Below are 25949 nucleotides of genomic sequence, written 5' to 3' on the forward strand. Positions count from 1 at the left end.
GTGTATAGCCCCCTCTGCACTCCCCCAGTTATATATACCCCCCTGTGCGCTCCCCCAGTTATATATATACCCCCTGTGCACCCCCCCAGTAGTATATAGCCTCCCTCTATGCTCCCTGTTATATATACCCCCCTGTGCGCTCCCCCAGTTATATATATACCCCCTGTGCGCCCCCAGTTATATAAACCCCCCTGTGCACCCCCAGTAGTATATAGCCCCCCTCTGTGCTCCCTGTTATATAAACCCTCCTGTGCCCTTCCCCAGTTATATATACCCCCTGTGCACCCCCCAGTAGTATATAGCCCCCCTCTATGCTCCCTGTTATATATACCCCCCTGTGCATCCCCCCAGTTATATATACCCCCCTGTGCACCCCCCAGTAGTATATAGCCCCCCTCTGTGCTCCCTGTTATATATACTCCCGTGCGCTCCCTGTTATATATATACCCCCTGTGCGCTCCCCCAGTTATATATATCCCCATGTGCACTCACCCCAGTTATATATACCCCACTGTGCACCCCCCAGTAGTATATAGCCCCCCTGTGCACTCCCCAAGTTATATATACCCCCTTTGCACCCCCAGTAGTATATAGCCCCACTGTGCCCCCCCTGAGTTATATATACCCCCTGTGTGCCCCCCCAGTAGTATATAGGCCCCCCTGTGGCACCCCTAGTAGTATACACCCCCGCTGTGTGCTGACAACCCCCCCCCCCCCCCCCCCCCCGTTATATAGCCTCCCTTTGTGCTCGCCCCTCCCATATAGCAAATAATAAAAAAAAAACACTTTATGCTCACCTGGGTCCGCGCGTTCCTCTTCTCTTCACCTCACCCTTGTGGCTGCAGGCAGTGCTTTGCCTGCAGTCACAAGAGGCCGCTCTCCCCACTCGCGGTGTCGGCGCTGAGTGACGTCACTCAGCAGCGATACCACTACGGAAGAGCGGCCTCTTGTGACCACAGGCAAAGCACTGCCTGCGGCCACAAGGATGACTGACAGGGAGGGAGCCAATGGCTCCCGACCTGTCAGTGCCGCTGCTGCTGCCTGTACCTATGAACGCTCGTTACGAGCGCTCATAGCTACAGTGCAGAGCGCAGCAGCAGGCAGGGGGGCCCTGCAGGGGGCACCATGGATGGGTAACTTACCCATCCCGATGGCGCCCCCCTGGCAGGCTGGTGGCCGGAGCCCTGTGCGACCGCAATGGTCGCACAGAGCAAAGGCCGGCCCTGCGCAGGGTGGACCCCTTTAACCAGTGGGCCCGGTGCACGTGCACCATGTGCCCTCTGGTTAAAGCGGCCCTGGGTCTATGGGGTTACATATCTGCAGCGGCCTGGAGCATACATTACCTGTTCGGCGCTGCCTCACACACAGCCGCGGCGCTGAGCAGGTTATGTATGCTCCGGGCGGCGGGGGGGTTAAAGGAGCTGGGTCACATACTGGCAGCGGAATAAAAATTCCGCTGCAAACTTGCAGCGTGAAATCCGCTGCGGGTCCTGAACGTGTAAAGCTACCCTAAAAAGGCAATAAGTGACAAAGAAGGGCATTAAAGGTACAAACACACACTGTATACGCAGCAGATACGCAGTAGATCTGCAGCAGATTTGATGGTGCATATTTGATGCTGTGTTCAGTTATTTAGATCTAATTTGCTGCATATCTGCTGCGTATCGCAGCAGAAAATACACTGCAATGCAGTGTGTGAAGCTACCCTAAAAGATGTTTTGAGTTAAAAAAGCAACAACAACCCAAAAGGCAATAGGGCACTCCCTCCACCTGGAGAAAAAAAGGTTGCATTTCCAGGTGTGACAAGCCTTCTATATCATGTGAACTGTGAATCTGTGGAACAGTTACCTCAGGAGCTGCTCACAGCAAAAACAGTGAAGGGTAAAAAAAAAAACAAAAAAAAAACATACCCAAATGCTAATGTAGAATTATAGAATTCTTGATTAAGGCTAACCATACCTATTTCCTTCACAAAGGTCAAAGGTCCTGAACAGCTAACCAGGGCTGAGCAGACCACTGTGCCCCTGATGTGGTGGGCCCCGTACCAACCGCTATGGCAGCTACGGTGGTAGTTCTGCCCCTGCTGTCCACTCTCCCACGCACATACCTCCTAATAAATTCTGCACATTCGAGGGTGCCTCATATATCTACTCCAGCTCTGAGCTGGCATAGATTTGAATTATAATTTAAATCTAGGTACCGCCATAAATTAAAGGGGTAGTTCACAAAAAAATTCTAATCAACTAGTGGCAGAAAGTGAAAGAGATTTGTAATTTACTTCTATAAAAAAAAAAAATCTCAAGTCTTTATGTCCTGCAGGAAGTGGTGTAGTCTTTCCAGTCAGGAGAACAGGAGAGGTTTTGTATGGGGATTTGCTACTGCTCTGGATAGTTCCTGACATGGATAGAGGTGGCAGCAGAGAGCACTGTGTCAGACTGGAGAGAATACACCACTTCCTGCAGGACATACAGCAGCTGATAAGTACTGGAAGATTGGAATTTTTATATATGTATATATATATATATATATATAAGTAAAGCCAGTAACTAGCCCCTTAAAAATAAAAGCTGCACACAGGGAGGATACACCCCTCACTTTCCACCACCTTGGCAAGTGCAGGAAAGGCCGTTAAAAATTGCACAATTATTACACATGCCGTGGCTTTACACAAAAAAGTACAACTTTTTAAGGGTCTGTACTAAGTGCAGACTTTCTTTATTTTGGAAGTTTTATTTAAAAATGTAATATTTTAAAAAATTATAAAAATTCGGAGCTAAAGTCGCTGTTGGTTTGGTGCAATTTTATTATTAACTTTATTTAAATTTCATAAATTTCAAGCGGGCATAAATAAAATGTGGACAGCAAGTATAGGTGCTATTTATGTCTATATGAATGTGGGACCCAACTATATAAAACTGTTTGCCCAATGGCAACCAATAACAGCTCAGGGTTCATTTCTCAAATTGCTCCGGTAAAATAAAAGCTGAGATGTGATTGGCTGCCACAAGCTAATTGCTAAACCTGGATGCTGCGTTTCCCCCACATTCCTTGGCGCTATGCTGAATATTACAGTGCCACAGTGACATCTCGTGGTCACTTTGCAGTATTACAGTTGTTAATTGTGTATGTATATATATATATATATATATATATATATATATATATATATATATATATATATATATATATGTTGTCGTTTTTTTCCCCACTCTTTATTTCCTCACAAAACAAACCTTAACAATATCAAACAAGTGGTAGAAGAAAATTTGCAATACTTATAGTATTAAAGAAAGGACAGTACTGAAAGAGAAATATAACAAGTGTAGTGGAATGTTGTAGGATAGCTGGGAAAGGATTATTAATGGCATGGTGCTGTGATAATGATGGAATAATGATGCCCTCCCCCCATGTGCCGTGTTCTGTCATCCCCCCATGTGCTGTGTCATGTAATCCCTGTGCACAGTGTAGGTTCCCTCTATCTGTTCTGTATGTGGAGGGGGCGTGGCTAGCGGAGCACGTGTCTCCTGTCACTGATAGCGCTCCAGACCCCGGGCGCCGGGCCGCAGTGATGGCAGAGACCGGTGCGGAGATGACACCGGACAAGAAGCCGGGCCGCCTGCTGCCGCCGCACTACTGGCTGGAGGTGAAGGAGCAGTGCCGGATGGCGGGGCCTGTGGTAAGAGGGGCCTCATACTGTCTATGCATGATACTATATGTGTGCTCAACATCTCCTATAGGGAATGTCACTGATATATACAGAGAATGTCACTATATATATATGTATATTACACACACACATATATATATATATATATATATATATATATATATATATATATATATATATATATGTGTGTGTGTATTATATATGACAGTCTGCTCAGCCAATCACGGGCTGTGGCGCTGTCCTGTCTCCTGTCCTGCGGGCTGGAGGCGTGGCAACATGGAAGAGGGGAGCATAGATAGATAGTTGTGCACCAAGACAGCACTAAATCAGCTAAATAATTGTATAGCTGTATTAGGGTCCATTTACACAGAAAGATTATCTGACAGATTATCTGCCAAAGATTTGAAGCCAAAGCCAGAAACAGACTATATACAGATATCTCTTTTTTAAATCCATTCCTGGCTTTGGCTTCAAATCTTTGGCAGATAATCTTTCTGTATAAATGGACCCTTCGTGTCCATTTACACAGAAAGATTATCTGACAGATTATCTTCCAAAGATTTGAAGCCAAAGCCAGGAATGGATTTGAAAAGAGAAAAAAATCTCAGGCTTTCCTTTATGACCTGATATCTGTTTATAGTCTGTTTCTGGCTTTGGCTTCAAATCTTTGGCAGATAATCTGTCAGATAATCTTTCTGTGTATATGGAACCTTAGTGCGGTTCGGCAAGGTTCGGTTCTTAAATTTTACACCAAAAACCTGAGTTAAATTTTAAAAAATTCCAGGATTCTTCTTCAAGTTAGTCGGGTCTCCTGGTTTTCTGGTAGGGCATCTGGCAAAATTTAACTCCAGCAGGAAAGAGACATTTATTACACTTATTACGTTACACTCTAAACCTAAGAAGGAATGAAAGGTGTTTTTTTTTTTTTTTTTTTTACAATCTTCATTTTTCACATGATCCTGGACCACTGGGGTATAGCACATCTGGTCCCTTACCTCAGCTACAACAGTTTCCTGGCAATTGCAGGGACATTGACTTTTTTTTTTTTTTTTTTGTAATTTATGGGGTTGCTCTTTTTAATCTCCAAAAAAGATCCAAATAATTATCAAACAACAGTACCGAAATTTACATATACATGGGTTGAATTAAATATAATACTTCTCTTTTTGTAGGATGATGTCCCTGTGTGAATGAGGCCCTAATGGACGTATTATATTGCACTAGCTATATGGACTTGTTTGCACTAGATAAATCATTGTTGGAGTTTGCATTTAGTTGTGTATTGCATAGCAGCACTATCAGGTCATATATCTGCATGACTCTTTCCACTCATGTACAGTATAATACATTATAGATGTGAGTCAGCCAACCAGAGCTCCCTTAGATAGCATTGTCATCTCATTTTCAAGGATAATTAAAAAAAACTTTCAGAAATCTGTAGGTATGTATATTGCATAACACGTATATATCTTCTTTCCTGGTTATTGAACTTGTAGGCCTGTCCTACAGGATATTTATTAACATGGAACAGAGCAATGCAGTGAGATACTAGTTCTGTATATTGAGCTTTGACGTATGTGTGTGTGTGTTTCAGATTCTCCTTGAAGTAGAAGAGATCACAACCAGATTAGGGCCCCTCTTGGTCTAGAGCATTTCTAGTGTGGGTCCTATCCCCTCACCCTTTGGTGCTTTTACATGGAATGATCATCGTTCGAATTTACGCTATAACAATCGCATTTGAGCGATAATCGGCTCATGTAAACACAGTGAACGATCAAGTGACGAGCGAGAAATCGTTCATTGTGATCTTTCAACATTTTCTCAAATCATTGTTGGTCGTTCGCTAAAAATTCGCAGATCGCTTCATGTAAACAGTTTTTCACCGATTCACCCTATGTGTGAGATGGGCTTAAGCGATCTTAAAGCGATCGAAATAATGATTTTTTCAAACAATATATCGTTCCATCTAAACGCTGATCGTTATAAAAAACACATCTTTACTTCGACATCGTTAATCGTTCGATTTGGCGAATTATTGTTCCGTGTAATCGTACCGTTAGTATACATGCTACTGGGGCTGCCCACCTGCTACTCATTCCACTTGGAGGGGATTGGTGATGATAAGGAAATTAGCTTCCAGACTGGTCAGCATGAGACACCTTCAAGAAAAACAGTAGCTCAGATGCTCCCATTTAGGGATGTCCGAACCTGCCGAGGTTCGGGTTCATATGAACCTGAACTCTCGGCATCAGATTCCTGCTGTCTGCCCGCTCCGTGCACCGGGTGGATATAGCGGGAGGACCACCTGGAAAACTTAGCCTATGGCTATGGCTGTATCCCAGTTTTCCAGGCGGTCCTCTGGCTGTATCCACCCTCTCCCCGGAGTGGGCAGACAGCGGGAATCATTGCCGAGAGTTCGGGTTCGTACGGACTCGAACCTCGGCAGGTTCGGACCATTCCTACTCCCATTGCGTTGGGGGAGGGGGGGGGATTTGTATAATGATAAAACTTTAATATTCCTTTTGTTTTCTTGTTTTTGCTCTTTTCTAGTTCCTCTCACAAATTATGGTTTTCCTAATAAATTTTGTAAGCTCCATATTCTGTGGTCATTTGGGCAAGATAGAACTAGACTCTGTAACACTTGCTGTGGCTGTAAGTATTAGTAATACATTCTAAATGGTCACTATTATTTCAGCAAAGTTTTTATAAATTATCAGTAAAAGAAAATGAACTAAGCATTGAAGTGCTGCTACTGTTACTGCTTCTTTCTCCCAGTCACAGAAAGGCCGGTGTCTTACACCATGTGAACATGGCCTAAAATTGGTAGTGGTCAAAACTATACAAAACTACCTTGTGGTCTTCTCATGTGTAGCTGTGACATTTCATGATCACTTTGGTCGTTTGTTTTTCAGTCCTTTTATCTGTTTATCATTACTTTTTTCTTTCCTCTAAATTCCTAAATTTATCTTTAATTTAAACTGGGCTTAGGCACATTGTGATCTTGCTGATATCAGCCCCTAAGATTTCCAAATTTTATTATCAATATGTATTAAAGCGACTCTGTACCCACAATCTGACCCCCCAAACCACTTGTACCTTCGGATAGCTGCTTTTAAAGGGGTACTCCAGTGTGGGGGCACCTTTTTACTGGGACCGGGGAAGAGGTGGCCGAGGAAAAAGACGTCCACTCACCTCCCCGGTTCCAGCGGCGGGTCCCGCATCGCGACGCTCCGGTGCCCGGCCGCTTCCGGGTGTCTGACGCAGGCCCGAGATGTGACGTCTCAGGTCCGCTCAGCCACTCAGTGAAGGAGCGTCACGATGTGGGACCCGCCGCTGGAACCGGGGAGGGGAGTGGACGTCTTTTTCTTTGGCCACCTCCTCCCCAGTAAAAAAGTGCCCCCACACTGGAGTACCCCTTTAATCCAAGATCTGTCCTGGGGTCCATTCGACAGGTGATGCAGTTATTGTCCTAAAAACAACTTTTAAACTTGCAGCCCTGTGCCAAACTGGTGTGGCCTAGAGTGTCTGTACATTAGGCTGGTACAACCTCTCTGTCCCTCCTCCCCACCCTCTTCATCATTAGGAATGCCCCAGGCAGGTATTCTCCTATTCATCAGCTGTGAGAACACGGCACATGTGCAGCGTTCACTGCAGAGGAATAGGAAAAATCCTGCCAGTGGCATTCCTAATGAAGAGGGTGTTGAAGAGGGTGGGGAGGGGGGACAGAGGGCTGGTGCATAGTTAGGGCACAGATACTCTAGGCCACGCCAGTTTGGCTCAAGGCTGCAAGTTTAAAAGTTGTTTTTTTAGGACAATAACTGCATCACCTGCCGAACGGACCCCATTACAGATCTTGGATTAAAAGCAGCTATCCGAAGGAACAAGTGGTTTGAGGTGGGCAGATTGTGGGTACAGAGTTAATTTGAATTAGCATAGAACTTTAAAATGCATTTGTAGCTAACTAGCTTTATCATCCCTTACAGGTTATAAATGTAACCGGTATATCTGTGGGCAGTGGTTTAGCCTCTACTTGTGATACCCTCATGTCTCAGGTATGTGTGACAGATCTGTAGCATTAAATTAAGAGGATGAACGGAGAACAGTTGTTTCTGAGCCTTGTGGCCTTTCTGTCACACAAGAACATAGCAGATATACAGTATCTATCTATCTATCTATCTATCTATCTATCTATCTATCTATCTATCTATCTGTGAAACAGATTTTGCATTGTGGCACAGGATGTACAAACCATTATGTAGGCTTGGTTTACACTACATTTTTGTCTCAATACTTTCTGCTCCCCTCTCCTGGCTGTGTCTTCAGCTGCACTGCAGCCTGTTGTGACAGTCACATGATCACTGAAGGCTGCAGTGCAGAGGTAAGATTTCATACAGACCGGAGCAGGTAGGGGTGTTAGGCTGTGTTCAAAATGAAATTGCAATAAATTGTAGATGGATAAAAAAAGTGATAACAAAAATGTACCTCTAGCAGTTAAAACCGTAATCGTAAAATAATTTTCTTTAGCTGTAAAGGATATTTTTTTTATACACATAATTACATTTACCACATAGGACTGGCATTCTGTTATACTGTTTTATATCTCTGGGAATATCTTTTCATTGCACACAGAGAAGGGCTGTATTTTAGCCTCTAACATCATATGACTAGAAGTATGAGATACTTCCAAATGCATTCATCTAGTCTCAATAGTAGTGTTTGTATCCACCACATGGAATCCTGTGTCCTCAGGGGATCTGAAACTGAACGTCATCATTTCATGATAAGAATACAACTGCATTTTAAGGAAGACACAACCGCTATAGAGCTCACAGTTTAGCCAGTCTTTCAGATGACTTGCACATGGTTTTATTAGATTAGTCATATTGCTAAAAATAGTGCAAGTGTCATATGATATTTGGGGTGTGCTAACGTGGGACGGGTGCGTTGTTAATTTTTTGCCCTAGTAATAGTAATCCCTCCCAAAATCTGCGTTACTTGGTGAGGATCCATGACACATAGCTTTGACTTTCTTATAGTCAGATTATTTCTCTGTAGAACACAGTAAATTCCCTACAACCTTAGAGCTTTATCCAAGTTCAGCAGCCCCCGCTAATCAAATACCGAACGATCGGGTTCGAATCGACTCGAACCCGAACCCGGTTCGCTCATCTCTAATAATAATGTGTAATCATATGACGATGATGCTAGTTAATAACAGAATGCGGAACAGCACGGCCAGCAATTGGCTGAGCTCCCTGTCACTTCAGAGACGGTGTAGAAGCTTCAGTGGCGGCTCCAGTCATGACCCTGATCTGTACTGCCGTAACCCTGCTCCGTACCGTCGTTCTCCCCCTCCCCCCCCTGAAAGGGGAGATCCCTGCTTGTTGGTGGCCTGGGGCTCTGCTTTGTAATGGAGACGATCCCGGCATGCCAATCCATTGCTCTGGGCTCCAGTAGGCCAGAGCAATGGATCACTGATCTCATTGATCTAAGCAGTATGTATATACTGCATAGAGCTCTTTTTTAACTTTCATTAATAAAAAAAATCCCCTCCCCTTACAAAAAATTAAATCACACCCATTTTATAAATAAAAAAAATAAAATAGACATAGGCTATGTTTACACAACGTTTTTTTGAGCCTAAAATAATGGATGTCATTTAGCAGTGGGCCTGACTGGTGTTTGTACATTATTCTAGTTTGGATTACTAATTGCCCTTTGGATGCGGCTTAATTGAAAAGTCCATTGAATTTAATAGTAAAAACGTCGAAAAAACTGTGTGTGAACAACTAATAAAAACGTCCGCTGTTTGCACAAGACGTCCGAAAATAATGATCATGTTCATTATTTTGACAACCATGGCAAAAACGTCCGTTATTCAATGCATTGTGGGCATTGGACGTCTGTTTTCCCATTGATTTTAATGCATTGCCATTGCAGTCAGTTAAATCTCAGCAAAAACTGACATTTTTTTAAATATGAAATTTGGCCGCCTTTTCAATATTTTTGACGTCGTGTGAACATAGCCATACTTGGTATTGATGTGTGTGTAATCGCCCAAACTGTTAAAATATAACATTCCTAATCTTGCATGGTAAATAGCGTAAATGAAAAAAATACCAAAGCACAAAATTGCTGATTGTAGTCACATCAAATCTAGAAAAAATGTAATAAAAAGTGATCAAAAAGTCAAATATACGCAAGCAAGGTTCTGATAGAAAGTACAGATCATGGCGCAAAAAATGACACCATAGCCAACAAAGAAAAGCATTATAAGGATGGTAATAGAACAATTTCAAAAACTTTTTTTTAAAAGCTGTCAAATAAAATAAAAGTTATATAAGTTGTGTATCATTGTAATCATACTGACTTTAGGAACATATATAACATGCCACTTTTGCCAAAGCTGGATTGGTACCAGTGTGGAGAGCAGCAGAGGAGGAGACAGGGCAGCACGGTCAGCGGTAACTTCTATCTGGCAGCGTTACAATGAGAAAATACCTGTTTTAATAATAATAATACCTGGAAATGATGATAAATTGCAGAATTATTATTTAAAGTAGGATTTAGGGTGTTGAAAAACCTTTTAAAGGTGAAAAAAAAAGAAAGAAAAAACAAACAAAAAAATTGTAATGACACCTACATGAATAACGACAGATTTTACAGTCTGGGGTCAATAAGTAAAGAAAATATGAAAACAAAATAAAATGTATGGTAAGGTTTTATTCTTTCTGCCCTTTAACATAACTATGGTTCTTTTCTTTCTTTCTGTTAATCTCTAGACCTATGGCGGAAAAAACCTAAAGCGTGTGGGGACAATACTACAGAGAGGGATTGTTATCTTATTTCTTTGTTGTTTCCCATGCTGGGCCATATTTATCAACACCGAACAAGTGCTGCTCCTGTGTAGACAGGACCCAGATGTTGCCAGGTAAGCATTGTGCTTACATTGGAAATGCTGTTATATGTTTCTTTTAGAAATAAATTTTAGAAATATTAGAAATAAAATCTAAGTGTAGACCTTTTGTTCCAAAGCTGAAAATGCAGTTTAGAATGACTTGTAATGTAAAATTTAAGTTATCACAATTTGCTTTTTTTTATTTTTCTGATGCCAGTATTTTGTAAAGTAAAAAAATAAACTTATTATGTGTCATTAACCCCTTGCCTTCAAAGCCACTTTTGGCCTTAAGGACCGGACCAAAATTTTTCAGATCTGACCACTCTCACTTTATGTTGTATTATATTATTTATATTATGTATTATTACATCTGACCACTCCCACTTTATGTTGTATTATATTATTTATATTATGTATTATTACATCTGACCACTCCCACTTTATGTTGTATTATATTATTTATATTATGTATTATTACATCTGACCACTCTCACTTTATGTTGTATTATATTATTTATATTATGTATTATTACATCTGACCACTCCCACTTTATGTTGTATTATACCATTTATATTATATATTATTACATCTGACCACTCCCACTTTATGTTGTAAGAAGTGTAACACTTAAAGTGAAACTTAGATAGCAAAGAAACCACAGCACCATCTATATCTCTGAGGAACGCACATTACCACAATGCACCAACTTAATCATCTTTGAGTGCGGTACAAATTTTCTGTTGATTAAAAGGAAAACTGTCAGAATGGATGGATATCTCAGTGCTGCCAGTTTCTAGTTACCTATTGACATTGCGTAGTCACCTTTATCACAGCTAACAGTGCCGACAATTGGAGATATAGTAACAGAAATGGCAATTGCATACACTAACTGGGGTGAGTATTAGGTACACTATCAGGAGTGAAGATCAGGTGTAGCAACAGGGGACAGGGACAAAATCAGCTACAGTAACAGGTACGGGTATAGGTACAGTAATGGAGGACAATGGAGACTTGCACAAGATAGCAACAAGCTATACAGCAACAAGGGACAGGAGACACTATTGGTTACAGCAGCAGGGGACAGGGATGACTATTAGATACAGAAACAGGGCAGGGGCAATGATCAGAGCAAGAAGGGGTTAATATGTGCTCTGCTCTCTTAGGCTATGCGCACACTGAGGAAAAGGCGAGGAATTCTGCTTGAAATTCAGCTTGAAATTCCTCCTGTAAAATATGTACAGAGCAAAGTCCCATCGTGTTCAATGGGTTTTCTGCTCTGTTGTTCACACTGCAGAATTTGCAAGCAGAATTTTCTGCTGTAGATCTGCTAGAGGAATCGTATAGAAGTCAATGGGGGGCTTACATTCTGCTTGAATTCTGCCTGAAAACTTTCTGCTTCAATTCCTCAAGAATTCCTCAGTGTGCAAGGGCCCTTACACCATGCTTAGAGGAGGAGATCAGGCCAGGGAGCTGTAAGATGCTTTATGTCCTCTAACCTCAGAATACACCAGAAATTTTTGTTTTGCCAAAGCACCTTTCTATACTTAGAAATGAATCCCATGGACATTGGACAAAAGAATGCATGTTCTGAATTTTTAAATTAAGAGAAAAATCTGCTTATTTTCACATTCAAATAGACCTAACATTTTTATTTTTACTGTAGTTGTACATGTGTATCTTACTTTTTGAGAGATGAGTTGTACTTTTCAGCAAAAAACATTTTGGGGAAAATATAAGTTATGGATTAACTTTCCTTCTTCCTGGATAGAGTAGAAAAAAACAAACAAAATACCACTGTTGTTTTTGTGTTTATTACCATTTAGCTGCGGTTACAGCAGCTTTTGTGTCACTGCATTCTAAGACATATACCTTTCTTATTGTTCCATCAATGTAGCTCAGGAGCAGTAGCGGATTATAAGTCCTTTTTGGGCGGTAGCCCGGGGCCCTGAGTTCCTGGGGGGCCCATGGCCACCCAACCTGACTTATACTTTCAGTGATGTATTGTCTCCTGGCTACAGCTCTGCCATGATTTGCAAAAATTGCTGCTTTTTTACCTCTATTTTGCAGAAATCAAGGCATCATGACATTATCTATCCTGTACTATGAACACCCTGCTAGTGCCGCCATAGTTACAGTGGGGGCCCAAGCTTGGTGAACAGCCCGGGGTCTATGCTAAAGTTAATCCGCCCCTGCTCAGGAGAGGGCTTGGGGGGGGGGGGGGTCATTGATACCATTTTGGATACTTGGGACATATTGATTAACCCCTTAGCGACCCATAACGTATCTGATACGTCATGGTGCCGTGGGGGGTGTTCAGAGCAGGGTCCCGCTGGGACCCCGCTCTAAGCGGCGCTGATCCCGGCTGACATGTGCAGCCGGGCAGTGCCTCTATTAGCCGGCGCGGGTCCCGTTGCTAATAGAGGCACTGCTAATTAAGCCTCTAAGTGCAGCTGTCAAACCTGACGGCTGCATTTAGAGGCTTCAGACCTCACGTCCCTGGTGTCTAGTGGGACAGATCTCCCCCCAGCGTTGCGATCGCAGAGGGGAGATCCGTTCTTCTGGCCGGCCCAGGCTTCAATGTCGGAATGACGCTGATCCCGGCTCGGCAATAGATTGCTATGGCCTGCAGCAGGCCATAGCAATCTATGACCGATCTCATCGATCTTTGCTGTGTATATACACAGCATTGATCTCTATGAGAGATCAGTGCTGTCTATATACAAGTTCCCCAGGGGGGCTTCTAGTTACAGTAAAGATAAAAGTAAAAATGTTTTTTTTATTAATAAAAAATCCCCTCCCCTATTAAAAGTCCAAATCACCCCCCTTTTCCCATTTTATAAATATAAATAAGTAAATAAACAAATAAACAAACATGTTTGGTATCGCCGCGTGCGTAATCGCCCGAACTATTAATTTATCACATTCCTGATCTCGCACGGTAAACGGCGTAAGCGCAAAAAAAATTCCCAAGTGCAAAATTGCGCATTTTTGGTCGCATCAAATCCAGAAAAAATTTAATAAAAAGTGATCAAAAAGTCGTATATGCGCAATCAAGGTACCGATAGAAAGAACGCATCATGGCGCAAAAAAATGACACCTCAAACAGCCCCAAAGACCAAAGGATAAAAGCGCTATAAGCCTGGGAATGGAGCGATTTTAAGGAACATATATCTGTTAACAATGTGTTGAATTTTTTACAAGCCATCAGATAATATAAAAGTTATACATGTTACATATCGTTGTAATCGTAACGACTTGAGGAACATGCATAACCAGTCAGTTTTACCATAGGGCGAACGGCGTAAATGCAAAACTCCCCGAAATCAAAACAAATTCCTTTTTTTTTCAATTTGACAGCGCCAATGATTTTTTTCCGGTTTCGCAACATATGTTATGGAAAAATAATGCCTGTCATTGCAAAGTACAATTGGTTTCGCAAAAAATAAGCGCTCATATATGTCTCTAGGTGAAAAAATGCAAGCGCTATGGCCTTTTAAACAAAGTGCAGGGGGGCGTGGCCTGGCTATGGAGGGGTGAAGACGCACTATCTGTGGGCTCCCGAGACAGGGCACCAAACAGCCTCTGAAACCACCCCAACCTGACAAAAGGGCACCCCAAATGGTGGGTGGCCGGCGCAGGTCCAAGTCCAGCACCAGTACCGCCCGTCCCCGGTCCACCCGCGGTAGTCTGGAGCGTTATCTCCCCGCCGCAACTCGAGGCCTACCTGACCAGCCTGCAGCCTCTACAGCTCTCGCGTGACAGCGGCAGCCGCCGCTCGTGCTTGCCGCATTTACTGTCCCTGCAGCCCGGACAGAGGCCCAGCTCTGACAGCGGAGGAGGTACGGGTACCGGCCCCGGAGATCCCATTACTTGCTGCCCCGGACTTCAGCTGCTCCACTCACACCGGAGCCGCAGCAGCCTCCTGCCAGTCCCCTGATGCCGCTCCTGCTGAGCTCCGCTCTGCACGGCATCTGCTGACTCCCGTGCGATCTGTGGCCCCTGGTACTGAAACCACACAGGAGGAGGCCACCACCATTCTGGCTACAGGTGCTGTGGGGGCCCGTTCACTGCAGGGAGGCCCCTCCTCAGGTCTCAGCATGTCCTCTCTGTCCCCTACTGCAATACCATTTTCCACCACTAGGGGCAGTGAGTCGAACAGTGCCAGCTCTGCTGCATCCATTAACCCTGTATGCACTGCTACATCTATTAACCCTGTGAGTGCTGGTGCGTCCAGTAACCCTACGAGCACTGCTGCATCTATTAACCCCGGCGTACTCTGCCACGTCCAGTGACCCTGCGCATAACAACATGGAGTGGGATTGGAAAGAATACATGAAGTTGCTGCCTACGCGCTCGGATATGGAAAAGTTTGTGGAGCGCTTGGAAACTTCTTATAAGCAAGAACTGAACTCTCTTAAGTATGAAGTCCATACCCTGGAGGCGAAAGTCTCTGACGTCACTGCTGATCATCACTCGCTAGTTGCTACTGTTGATGACGTTCAGGCTGTACTTGCTACTCAGGAGAGGCAGATCCGGCACCTTTATAGGCTCCATGACGATGCTGAGAACCGGAGTCGCCGGAATAATATCCGTATCCGAGGCTTGCCCGAAGCGACTAGAGCAAACTATCTCATCCCGTCTCTCCAAGACTTATGTGCTTCCATCCTTAAACGCCCGCCAGGCGCGGAGTTTGAAATTGACAGAGCCCACCGCACATTGGGCCCGGTCCCTACTGATGTGAATAGGCCCCGCCAGGGGCGTAGCTAGTGTCTCATGGGCCCAGGTGCAAGAGGTCAACTTGGGGCCCCCCTAAAAAAGTCCCCTTTACCCTAAGGCTATGTTTACACACTGTTAAAGTATGGCCGTTGTTGCCATCGGCAACAACGGTCGTACTTTGTATGGGTGGAACACTGCCTATTTTCTATGGGATCCCGGCCAGAGTGTACACACATAGTATACGCTCTGGCCGGGATCCTGTACGGCACTGCAAACAACTGACATGTCAGTTTTCTGTGGCCAAAATTCAGTGAATTGCGGCCTCAGAAAGACCTGTCAGTTCACACAATGAAGTGACCGGCTCCGGATGCTTGCTTCTTTGTGTGCTATGAGGATGATCTGTGCAGAGACCGGCCATTCCGTGACCCGGCCGGATCACGGAACGGCTGTTCTCATACGCTGTGTGAACATACTCTAAAATAGTACAGATAAGTACAGATGAGCACACGACAAATGCACCTCACACAGCTCAGTCCACAGTAGAATACAACATTTATAGGGCTCAGAGAATTGGGATGTAAGGTGATTGCTTCTTTCAAAAGAGTTGTGTCTTTGTTTTAGGCTGCTGCCACACACAGTTCTGTCACACACTGCAGTTTTGAGAGGGCGGGGGGCAAAAAGTATAATTTCTCCCACAATAAAGAGACCTCATAGAAGAAAAAATTGTAATGAAAGACACAAATTACTATGATGGGAACTGTTACTGTAATGTGTATGGCAGCTACAGTGTGCAGTGTCAGTGTATACTGCTGCCCTGTCCTTATATTCAGGAGCCAGGGTGAGAAGTCCTCTCCAGTAACCAGTCATAGTAACCAGAAAGTGATTGCTTTCCTAGCAATATTTTGTATGATAGGAAAACACTTTTTACAGGCTGACTTCCACCTGCCTGGCTGTGTATAGGTGGTGTGAAATATTGAACAGAGGAAACTCCAAGTTTTCTGGTGCTGGACAAGTGGTGATCAATAAACCCCCGATGCAGCTGTTTATAGAGAATAAGAGATCATAAGTTAGGGCTACATGGAGATTGTGTGCAGCAGGGAGGGAACTGGAGGGGACAGGGAAAAAGTGGATTCATTCTGTGAACTCACTAGCAGCTGTATAGTACTTGTAGCTACTACTGAGGAAACTCACAATAAATCCCCCTTAAGAGCTCCTGCCCCTGTGTGTGTCCCCTCCAGTCAGGGGGAGGAAGCCTGATAAGGACAGTGTGCAGGAGCCAGACAAACCTGACAGCCTGATACAGCAGATACACAGCACCCCAGCCCCCGACCCACTCACTCTGGTGATGCTTCCTCCCTCCAGTCCCGACAGCTGCTTATGAGGAGGTGAGTGCTGCACATGACCAGCCCCCTGCTACAGTGGAGAGAGGAGGGGGATGTGCGATCCCTGATTCGTCCTGGTGAGGGTCCTAAGCTCTGCAGCCTGCCGCTGGAGACTGTCAGGCATACAGGGGGGAGGGCCTCAGGCCCCCTATCGGCTCCAGCGCTTCCTGTGCAGCGGCAGCAGCCTGCATCCATGGGTTTGTGGGATGCGAGCAGCTGCACAAGGTTGGTTAGATTGTGAAGTGGCAAGGGGGGGCGGCCGGGCCCCTCTGACTGGTGGGCCAGGTCGCAACTGCGACCCTTGCGACCACTGTAGCTACGCCCCTGGGCCCCGCGATGTCATCTGTAGGCTCCATCATTACAGAATTAAGGATGAGATCATGAAAGCGGTACGCAACATGGACTTTGTCGACTTTGATGGAGCCCAGTTGATCTTTCTTCAGGATTTGTCCAGGGCTACTCTGTCCCAGCGGCGCGCCCTTAAGCCTCTACTGGAACTGCTACGTGATCGTGACATACCATACTCCTGGGGCTTTCCATTCCAACTAGTGGTTCGCCGACAAGGCAAGAGACTTGAGCTCCACACTCCAGAGGATTTACCGGCTTTCCTGATGTCACTGGATCTCCCTCAGATAGCTTTGCCTGACTGGGACCCGATGCTGCCACTTCCCGCTGGCAGGCCCGTCCGCCCATCCGGAGTGGCTGCCCCATATGACTGAGGACGCTGTGCATGCCCTGCACTTTCAGATTCTGCATTGCCTTCCCTTCCCGGGATGTATCTTTTTCCTGCTGGTTGCTGCATTTTGCAGTTTTTCTTGCAATTTCACTATGTTTATTGTGTTTGCATTGTTATATTGCTGTCAGTATGTAGTCACTTTAGATAGTTGATCTGCAACTCCGGGTGCTATCTCCGCGTGGGGGTGGGGGGCTGCGGGCATATATTGTTGCCCGCCAGGGGTTGCTCTATTAATTTTGCGTTTTATGTATGTTTATTTGAAAGGTGTATTGCTTCTTTAGTTTTTTCATTTTTGGTGCCCTGTCACGGACTCCCGGACCTTCCTCTGTTAGTCCGTCTCTCGTTAGATCAAGACGCCTTAGGTGTTATTACACCCATTTGTGTTTTTTCCTGGTAGTGTAGCTACTGCCTGGATACGGAGGTCCTCCTCTTGGGGAACCTTCTATTTCTGACTGCAGGTTCAGTCTTCTGCTCTGTGAACTATCTTTTCTCTTCTTCTCTCTTCTTCTTATTTCTCTCTGTCTTAGTTCCCTCTCTTTCCCTCTCCTAGGGACCTTCCTTTGGGGGCGGGGATGGACATAAAGCTGGCGTCTCTCAATGTCAGGGGCCTGAACGTCCCACAGAAGCGATCACAAGTCCTCTATTCCATGCATAGACAAAAAGTACATATCTTGCTACTGCAAGAAACACACTTTAGGACCTCACATGTTCCTCGCATGCGCCTTAACTATTATCATGTCTGGTCTCACTGCACTAATCCCACTGCCAAGTCCAAAGGTGTCTCTATCGCTCTGCACAAATCCTTACCGCACAAATTGCTAGACTCTCTGATTTGCCCTAAGGGACGATATGTCTTCCTTAAAGTAGAAATACATACCCGGGTCTACACCATTGGCAATATATATCTTCCCAATTCCAATCAGGGTGGCACATTGCGCACTATACTTCGGGCTGCCTCTACCTTTATTGACGGTCTACTGATTCTGGGGGGTGACTTTAACCTGGTCATGGACCCTTCCCTTGATACCTCCTCCGGCAAGACCGCCGTGCCGCGCTCCGAGTGTGCGCTGGCGCGATCGGTCCTCAGGCTACACTATCTGGTTGATGTTTGGAGAATCCTTCATCCCGCAAATAAGGATTTTACTCACTATTCTGACGCGCACCGCACTTATGGTAGACTGGATATGTTTATGGTGGCTCAGTTTGCATTGACACTTAGTCCTTCGGCAAGTATAGGTACTGCCCTGTGGTCGGTCCACGCGCCTATCTTCTTGTCCTTGCAGCTGCCGGGGTTGGTACCCAGGGAATGGTCGTGGAGGCTGAATGAGTCGCTTCTTCGGGACTTGGTGTGTAGGGAGGCTGTGTCCCAGACAATACAGGACTTTTTGCAAGACCATGCTTCTGACGATACTCCATTACCTTTAAAGTGGGAAGCTCTTAAGTGTGTTGTCAGAGGGACCTTGATTCAGCATGGGGCCCGGCTCAAGTGAGAGAAAAGCGCAAAAATTGTTGCTTTACTCAGTCGTGTTGAGGCACTTTCCACGGCCCATAAACGTAATGCCACTGATGAGACTCTGACTGAGCTGACCCTGGCTAGGGAACAGCTTAAGGATATTCTGGCTAAATCTTCCTCTTCTCAGCAGGAACGGTATCGTAGATTTCTATATGAACATGCTAATAAATGTGGCAGAGCCTTGGCTCGTTTGATACATCCGAGAATGCAGGTCACGCACATACCTAGTCTCCTGGACCATCGAGGCAAAGATGTATATAATCCTAAAGAGATCACAGCTCTTTTTCGCTCCTATTTTTCCTCCCTATATAACACCAAAGGTCGTTTTTCAGAGTTGCCGGCTGAGGAACTGGAGACTAGGGTGTCCGCTTACCTGCTCGATACGGCATTGCCTGCCGTCCCTGCGGGCGGCCATCGTGGATGCCAAGGGGGGTAAAAGTCCGGGGCCCGATGGCTTTACCGCTGGATTCTTCAAAACATTCAAGGAATTGCTATTACCATTTATGACCGAGTGCTTCAATAGCGTTTCAGTAACATGTCCCTTCCCTCGCCAATCCCTGGAGGCACATGTGGTGGTCCTGCCCAAACCCGGTAAAGACCCCAAATACTGCAAGAATTACCGCCCTATCTCCCTTATCAATTGTGATCTTAAACTCTATGCCAAGGTGTTGGCCACCCGTTTGAGTCTCCTCATCCCCCAAATCATTCACGTTGACCAGGTTGGTTTTGTTCCTGGCAGGGAGGCACGGGACAATACCCTTAGGACACTTTCGGTGCTGTCATGGGCTACCCGCACAGGATCCCCTTTGTGCTTACTTTCTGTGGACGCTGAAAAGGCTTTCGATAGAGTGCACTGGGGGTTCCTGCGGTCGGCCCTGGCTAGCGTGGGGCTGGGCCCGCAGTTCGTGGATAGGATTATGGCATTGTACTCCTGCCCATCAGCCAGTGTACAGGCCAATGGCATACTCTCTAGCTCATTTGAGATCCACAATGGTACACGCCAGGGTTGTCCCTTGTCTCCCATGCTGTATATCCTCACAATGGAACACCAGGCTGTGGCCCTACGGAAGAATCCTTCAATCAAGGGGGCGGTACTTGGGCAGGACCATCACAAATTGGCACTCTATGCAGATGATCTTCTCCTGTACATATCCTCTCCCATCACCTCTCTCCCTTCCATTCTTCAGGAATTCCAGCGGTTTGGTGACCTCAGTAACTTTAAGGTCAACCTGTCTAAAACTGAGGGTCTCAACATTTCGATTCCGCAGGAGATGTTTGGCACGGTCAGGGCCTCCTTCCCCTTTCAGTGGCATGAGGATTCTATTGTCTACTTAGGTGTCAGAATCCCTTCTGCGCTTAGCTCTCTCTTCACTTTGAATTATACCCCCATGCTGAGCAAGGTTCTCTCAGAAATGACCTCTTATTTCCTGAAACCAGCTTCCTGGTTTGGGCGGATGGCTATTGTAAAAATGGACATCCTTCCCAAACTGTTGTACATCTTCCAGACTGTGCCTATCGTTGTGCCGGTGGCCTTCTTCAGGACTCTACGCCATGCTGTCTCAAACTTTGTTTGGGGCAAGAGCAAACCACGGATTAAATATACCACCCTCACACAGTCCAGATCTCTGGATGGCATGGGTCTCCCTGACTTGCGTTTCTATCATGAGGCGGCGGTTCTGCGTGGGGGTCCTGGACTGGGTACATTGTAGAGGCCTAAAGAGATGGGTCGACCTAATGTTCTCTTTGAGCCCGGTTAGCCCCTCTGTCCTTCCCTGGATACCTCCGGGGGATCGTCATGTTCTTTCAAGTCTCCCTTTTCTAATATCTGACACGCTCTGTGTTTGGGACAAATGGGTCACCAAACAAAGGTTGTCTGCTGTCTCTGGGCCACTCTCTCCGATACTTCAGAATCCAAATTTCCAGCCCGGATGGCAGACACACGCGTTTCGGTTGTGGGACCGATCTGCCTGTCCCAGAATAAGAGACTGCATGACGGGCGGGACTGTCTCTTCCTTGGCTTCCCTCCAGGCCCAGTCTACAAGAGGTCGGTTGTCCTGGCTGGAACATGGTCAGTTGGTCTCCTTTATCCGGGCTCTGTTCCCAAGGGGCACATACTCCTCAGCGCTCATGGATTTTGATAACCTGGTTGTCTCTGCCTCTGCCATCCCGCATTGCATCTCGGTTATCTATCAGATTTTGGTCAGTACTGCTAACCCCGACAGGGCCTTCTTTTTTGATAAGTGGGAAGCAGACCTTAATGCTTCCTTTGACGCACAGTCTGTCCAGAAGATATGCGAGCTAACCCACGGCATCTCCATGGCTGCTAAAGCTAAGGAAAAGAATTATAAAATCATCTCAAGGTGGTATTACTGCCCGGTCACTTTGCACAAAATGTTTCCTAAAACTTCTGACCGCTGCTGGCGATGCCTGACGGATGCTGGTGACATGCTACACATTTGGTGGGCCTGCCCGGGAATTCGTAATTTCTGGAATAAGGTTTTAGGAATTTACAATGCATATTCTGGACAGGCTGTCGTCAACTCTCCCCAATTAGCTTTGCTGTCTAAATTACCAGGTTCCCTCTCTAAGACCAAAAAGGGAATCTTGCGGCACTTTCTGACAGCCGCCCGCATGGTCATCCCCCGGCATTGGAAAACATCCCTGGTACCTACCCTGGCAGAATGGATGGGTGAACTCAGGGACCTTGGTAGAATGGAGGAACTAGTGGCTGAGGCCCACGATAGGTCTGACAAATTTGAGAAAGTGTGGTTTCCTTGGCGTTTGTTCATGGATTCAGAGGAGTTTCTCGCTCTTATCCGCGAGCCTCTACCATCTGGAGACTGAGTATATTAGGCTAGCGAGTCAGATTGGCTGTGGTGTCCGCCCCCCCCCCCCCCCCTTCCCCTGTCATCCGCCTCTCTCTCCTCTCTATTTCTGGTTCTTCTCTCCCTTGTTCTTCTTTTACTTTGTTTTTTATGCTTGCATTTCCACATTGCTGTTGCTGATATTGCCTCTTTTGGTTCGTCAGGCAACTTTAGCGGTATTTTGCTATAATTATTAGCCTTCTATACTTATGTTCTTTTATTATATTAGAAAACCGGATGCCATGCGACTTGCAGGTCGCAATTTACTGCATGTTATTTGATCTGTATCTGTTATTTTTGCATGGTTTCCAATAAAATCAGATTACACATAAACATAAAAAGCAAAAAGCAAAAGTGCAAAAACGAAAATTGGCTTTGACCTTAAGGGGTTAAAGTGTTATTCCTAGATTTAATTTTTTTTTTACATTGCTAAAAATAAAAATTTGTGCTCACCTACTCCAGTCCCCTACAGATCCCAGTCTGATTACTGTCGGCCATTTATTTTCTTAATGTAGTAGCGTACTGTAGTGGTACTTTGCAAAATTAACTACTTAACTACTTAACCCCTAGACGACCCTGGATGTACAGTTATGTCATGGATGTCTGTCACCAGACGACCATAGGTCTCCAAGGAGCTATGAAGAATTCTCCAAAGCAGAGTGCGCTTCATAGCAGGAGGGGGCCGACTGCAGTCAGCAGCCAGGCCCTCAACGTTAATGACAGGCTGCACCGATCGCGCTGCAGCCTGTCATTAACCGCTTAAATACATCGATTGTGACACTGCAGGGGTCCCGATTGCTTTCACAGACCGACGGAGGTCTCTTACCTTCCTCCGTGTGGTCCGATCGGTGCTCTGCTGATTGAGTCTGCCACAGGCAGGCTCAATGAGTAGAGCGCCGATAACACTGATCAATGCTATGTTGGGTCAGGCAGGAGTTAACATTAGGAGATTCTGATTTGTTCCCCAGTCAAATAGTATACAGAGATCGTGTAGAACTCCGATAATCTGTGAATCAGACGGTGTTTATTGTTCAATAGTTAAGCATACAAGAGACGTTTTGACGTCTCTATTGACGTCTTTTTCAAGAAACCAAAAAAAGCCTAATATTGTATTGTGTCTTTGAACTCATTAGATAATTATCAACACCTATACATTACCTATGCAGGACAAATAATTAAAAGACAACTCCGGCGAAAATTTTTTTTGGCTTATTTAACACACATTACAAAGTTATATAACTTTGTAATGTGGTTAAATACCCGGTCTGGCCCCCTTCCCCCACTTTCCGACCCCCGACCCCCCACCCTGGAAGTTAAAGAATATATACATTACCTATTACGGTCGTCACGGTCCTCTTCTCTGGTGTCGGGTGATGTCAGACCTGGGGGGCGGTCCGGGTCTTCTTCCTCCTCGGCGTCTTCATTGAGAGTGAATGGGAGAGAAAAGGCTGCTGGTGCACATGCGCACCAGCAGCCTTTTCATTGGCTGGAGCGCATCACATGGCTTCCAGCTTACTCAGCCCTGATTGGCTGAGCTTGCTGGAAGCCATGTTATGCGCTCCAGCCAATGAAAAGGCTGCCGGTGCGCAAGCGCGCTGGCAGCCTTTTCTCTCTCATGGACCCGGAAGAAGGAGACATCGCTGGACGGCGGACGCAGGTGACGGTGAGGCGGACGGCGGGCGAATGGAGTGGCGATCGTCACCGGAGGGATGGTGAGTATGGTGTCTGTGTGTGTCTGTGTTTTTTTTTTTTTTGGGGGGGGTCCCGCCGGAGTTGTCCTTTAATGAAACCACCTAAGGCGTGTCTCATGTATGCTTTGTATGTGGACTCAATAGTGGTAACAGTATAGCACTTGTTTTACATTGTGTGAGCTACTTGTTGCTATGTAAGTACTGGGGGGATTATATAATCCTTAAGTTGCTCCTCCACAGTTGGAAGATTCTGAGTAGATATATATATATATATATATATATATATATATATATATATATATATATATATATATATATATATATGAACATATATATCAACTAATGAAATTCAGAGCCCGCTCTGTAATAGAAATAACAAAAGTCAAACTTTTTTTTTTATCGTGCTCTGTGTGTATATAAGTGAGATGGCTCCATAGACTTACTTTGTGCAGCTATCTTAGTCATGTGACATGACTAGAGATGAGCGAACCTCGAGCATGCTCGAGTCCATCCGAACCCGATCGTTCGGCATTTGATTAGCGGTGGCTGCTGAAGTTATATAAAGCCCTAAGGCTGTGTGGAAACCATGGATATAGTCATTGGCTGTATCCATGTTTTCCAGATGCACATAAGAACATTAAGCAATGCCTGGAAAATACTAAAAACTCTGACCTGGTTAAAATAAGTTAATTCTCTCCTATTAACTCCACATAACGTATTCAAAATCTGTATTGTGGGGAAAATCCCTTTTATATGGGTGAAGCAATTAAAGTTAATTTTTACAATATAACGTCACACAGATTACTCATCTATCCGCTTTACACAATACATGGGTGACCTTAGTAACATTTTGACTTTGATCTAAGTTCATTATCCAGTTCCTAGCGTTTTAATGCAGGATTCTCTTTTTATATTTTATTTAGGTTGACACAGACATATGTGATGATATTTGTTCCTGCTCTCCCTGTAAGTGCTGCCTTTTGGTAATATTTATAACATTAACATTGTAGACAACCAGTCAGTAAACACACACAAAACACACAACACTAAACACACACAACACTAAATCAGTCACTAAACACACACTAAGCACTATATAAGCCACTAAACACACACTAAGCAGTATATCAGCCTCTAAACAGACACACAACACTAAATCAGTCACTACACAGTACACACACACTAAGCACTATATCAGCCTCTAAACACACACACAACACTAAATAAGTCACTAAACACACACTAAGCACTATATCAGCCACTAAACACACACACAACACTAAATCAGTTACTTAATACTTTAAACCTGCCACTAAACACACACAAAACACACTAAACCAGCCACTAAACACACAATAAGCACTAAATCAGCCACTAAACACACACTAAACACACACACACACTATATCAGCCTCTAAACACACACACACACACACACACACACACTAAATCAGTCACTAAACACACACTAAGCACTATATTAGCCACTAAACACACACTAAGCACTATATCAGCAACTAAACACACAACACTAAATCAGTTACTTAACACACTAAACCAGCCACTAAACACACACAAAACACACTAAACCAGCCAATAAACACACAATAAGCACTAAATCAGCCACTAAACACACACTAAACACAAAATCAGCCACTAAACAAACAAACAATTTACTTTTTATGTTTTAATATTGCACCAGTTATATAATGTCAAAAAAGCTGACAGAGCTGAATGAGCCGATACGGCGGATACTCGCTTGGTGTAATAGGGCCTATAGAGGCCATGTTATGAGCTACACTCATCCATATATCTTTTTTTTTTTTTCTTATTTTTATGGCAACTGTTTTGTTTTGTGAATTAATGTACTTTACGGTATATTGATTCAACTACAGATTCTAGAAATGGTCTCTCTTCTGTTTGTTTTTGTTTTTTCTATAATACAGGCAGTCTTCCTTTATCAACTTCAGACACGATATCTACAAAACCAGGTACACGTTATCATATTTGTAGACTCTCTAAATTTGAGTTGAGTTTTTTTTTTTATTGGTTGTCTCTATGAAGTGTCAATGACGCGGCTCCATTGACATTGCCACACTGGGGGCTGGCGGGTCTGCCCCCACTGTTCTGGGACGGGATGGTGCTTGGTAAAAGACTGTCGCTGAGTGGGGGAAATGGGAGGCAATTAAAGAAGAAAAAAGAAGAAGAAGAAAAAAATACCTGATGGAAGATATTTTGAAGAAACAGGACTTCTTCTAGTCCTAGTAAGGAGAGAGAAAGGCCCTGTAATAGAGGTGGCCAAAAACACAATGGTCACAAGATTTTATGGTTGGAAAAACACTTCAAGTTATAAAACTTTGTAATGTGTTTTAATTACCCTTCTTCCCCCTTTCCCATCGACCCCCCCCCCACCCTCTGAAGTATTAAAATTCATACATCCATGATCCCTGTCAACCATGGCTGGTGCCATCTTGTGTCGAT

General features: G+C 44.7%; 1 protein-coding gene across 2 annotated transcripts in view; it reads left to right on the forward strand.

Moving 5' to 3' along the window:
* The first annotated feature begins 3544 nt into the window (after nucleotides 1-3544).
* Nucleotides 3545-25949, forward strand: part of LOC138793800 (multidrug and toxin extrusion protein 2-like) — a 36699-nt gene continuing 14294 nt past the window's right edge. Inside the window, exons 1-6 of one of the 2 annotated variants that reach the window (XM_069972496.1) lie at nucleotides 3545-3676; nucleotides 6218-6319; nucleotides 7651-7719; nucleotides 10450-10598; nucleotides 24392-24434; nucleotides 25415-25459. In XM_069972496.1, coding sequence (XP_069828597.1) covers nucleotides 3569-3676; nucleotides 6218-6319; nucleotides 7651-7719; nucleotides 10450-10598; nucleotides 24392-24434; nucleotides 25415-25459 — 516 coding nt within the window. In that variant the 5' untranslated portion in view covers nucleotides 3545-3568. The remainder of the gene's footprint in view (nucleotides 3677-6217; nucleotides 6320-7650; nucleotides 7720-10449; nucleotides 10599-24391; nucleotides 24435-25414; nucleotides 25460-25949) is intronic. The other variant, XM_069972497.1, reaches the window with a different exon arrangement.

The sequence above is a fragment of the Dendropsophus ebraccatus genome, chromosome 5 (genome assembly GCF_027789765.1).
Source record: "Dendropsophus ebraccatus isolate aDenEbr1 chromosome 5, aDenEbr1.pat, whole genome shotgun sequence".
NCBI classification, from domain to species: Eukaryota; Metazoa; Chordata; class Amphibia; order Anura; family Hylidae; genus Dendropsophus; species Dendropsophus ebraccatus.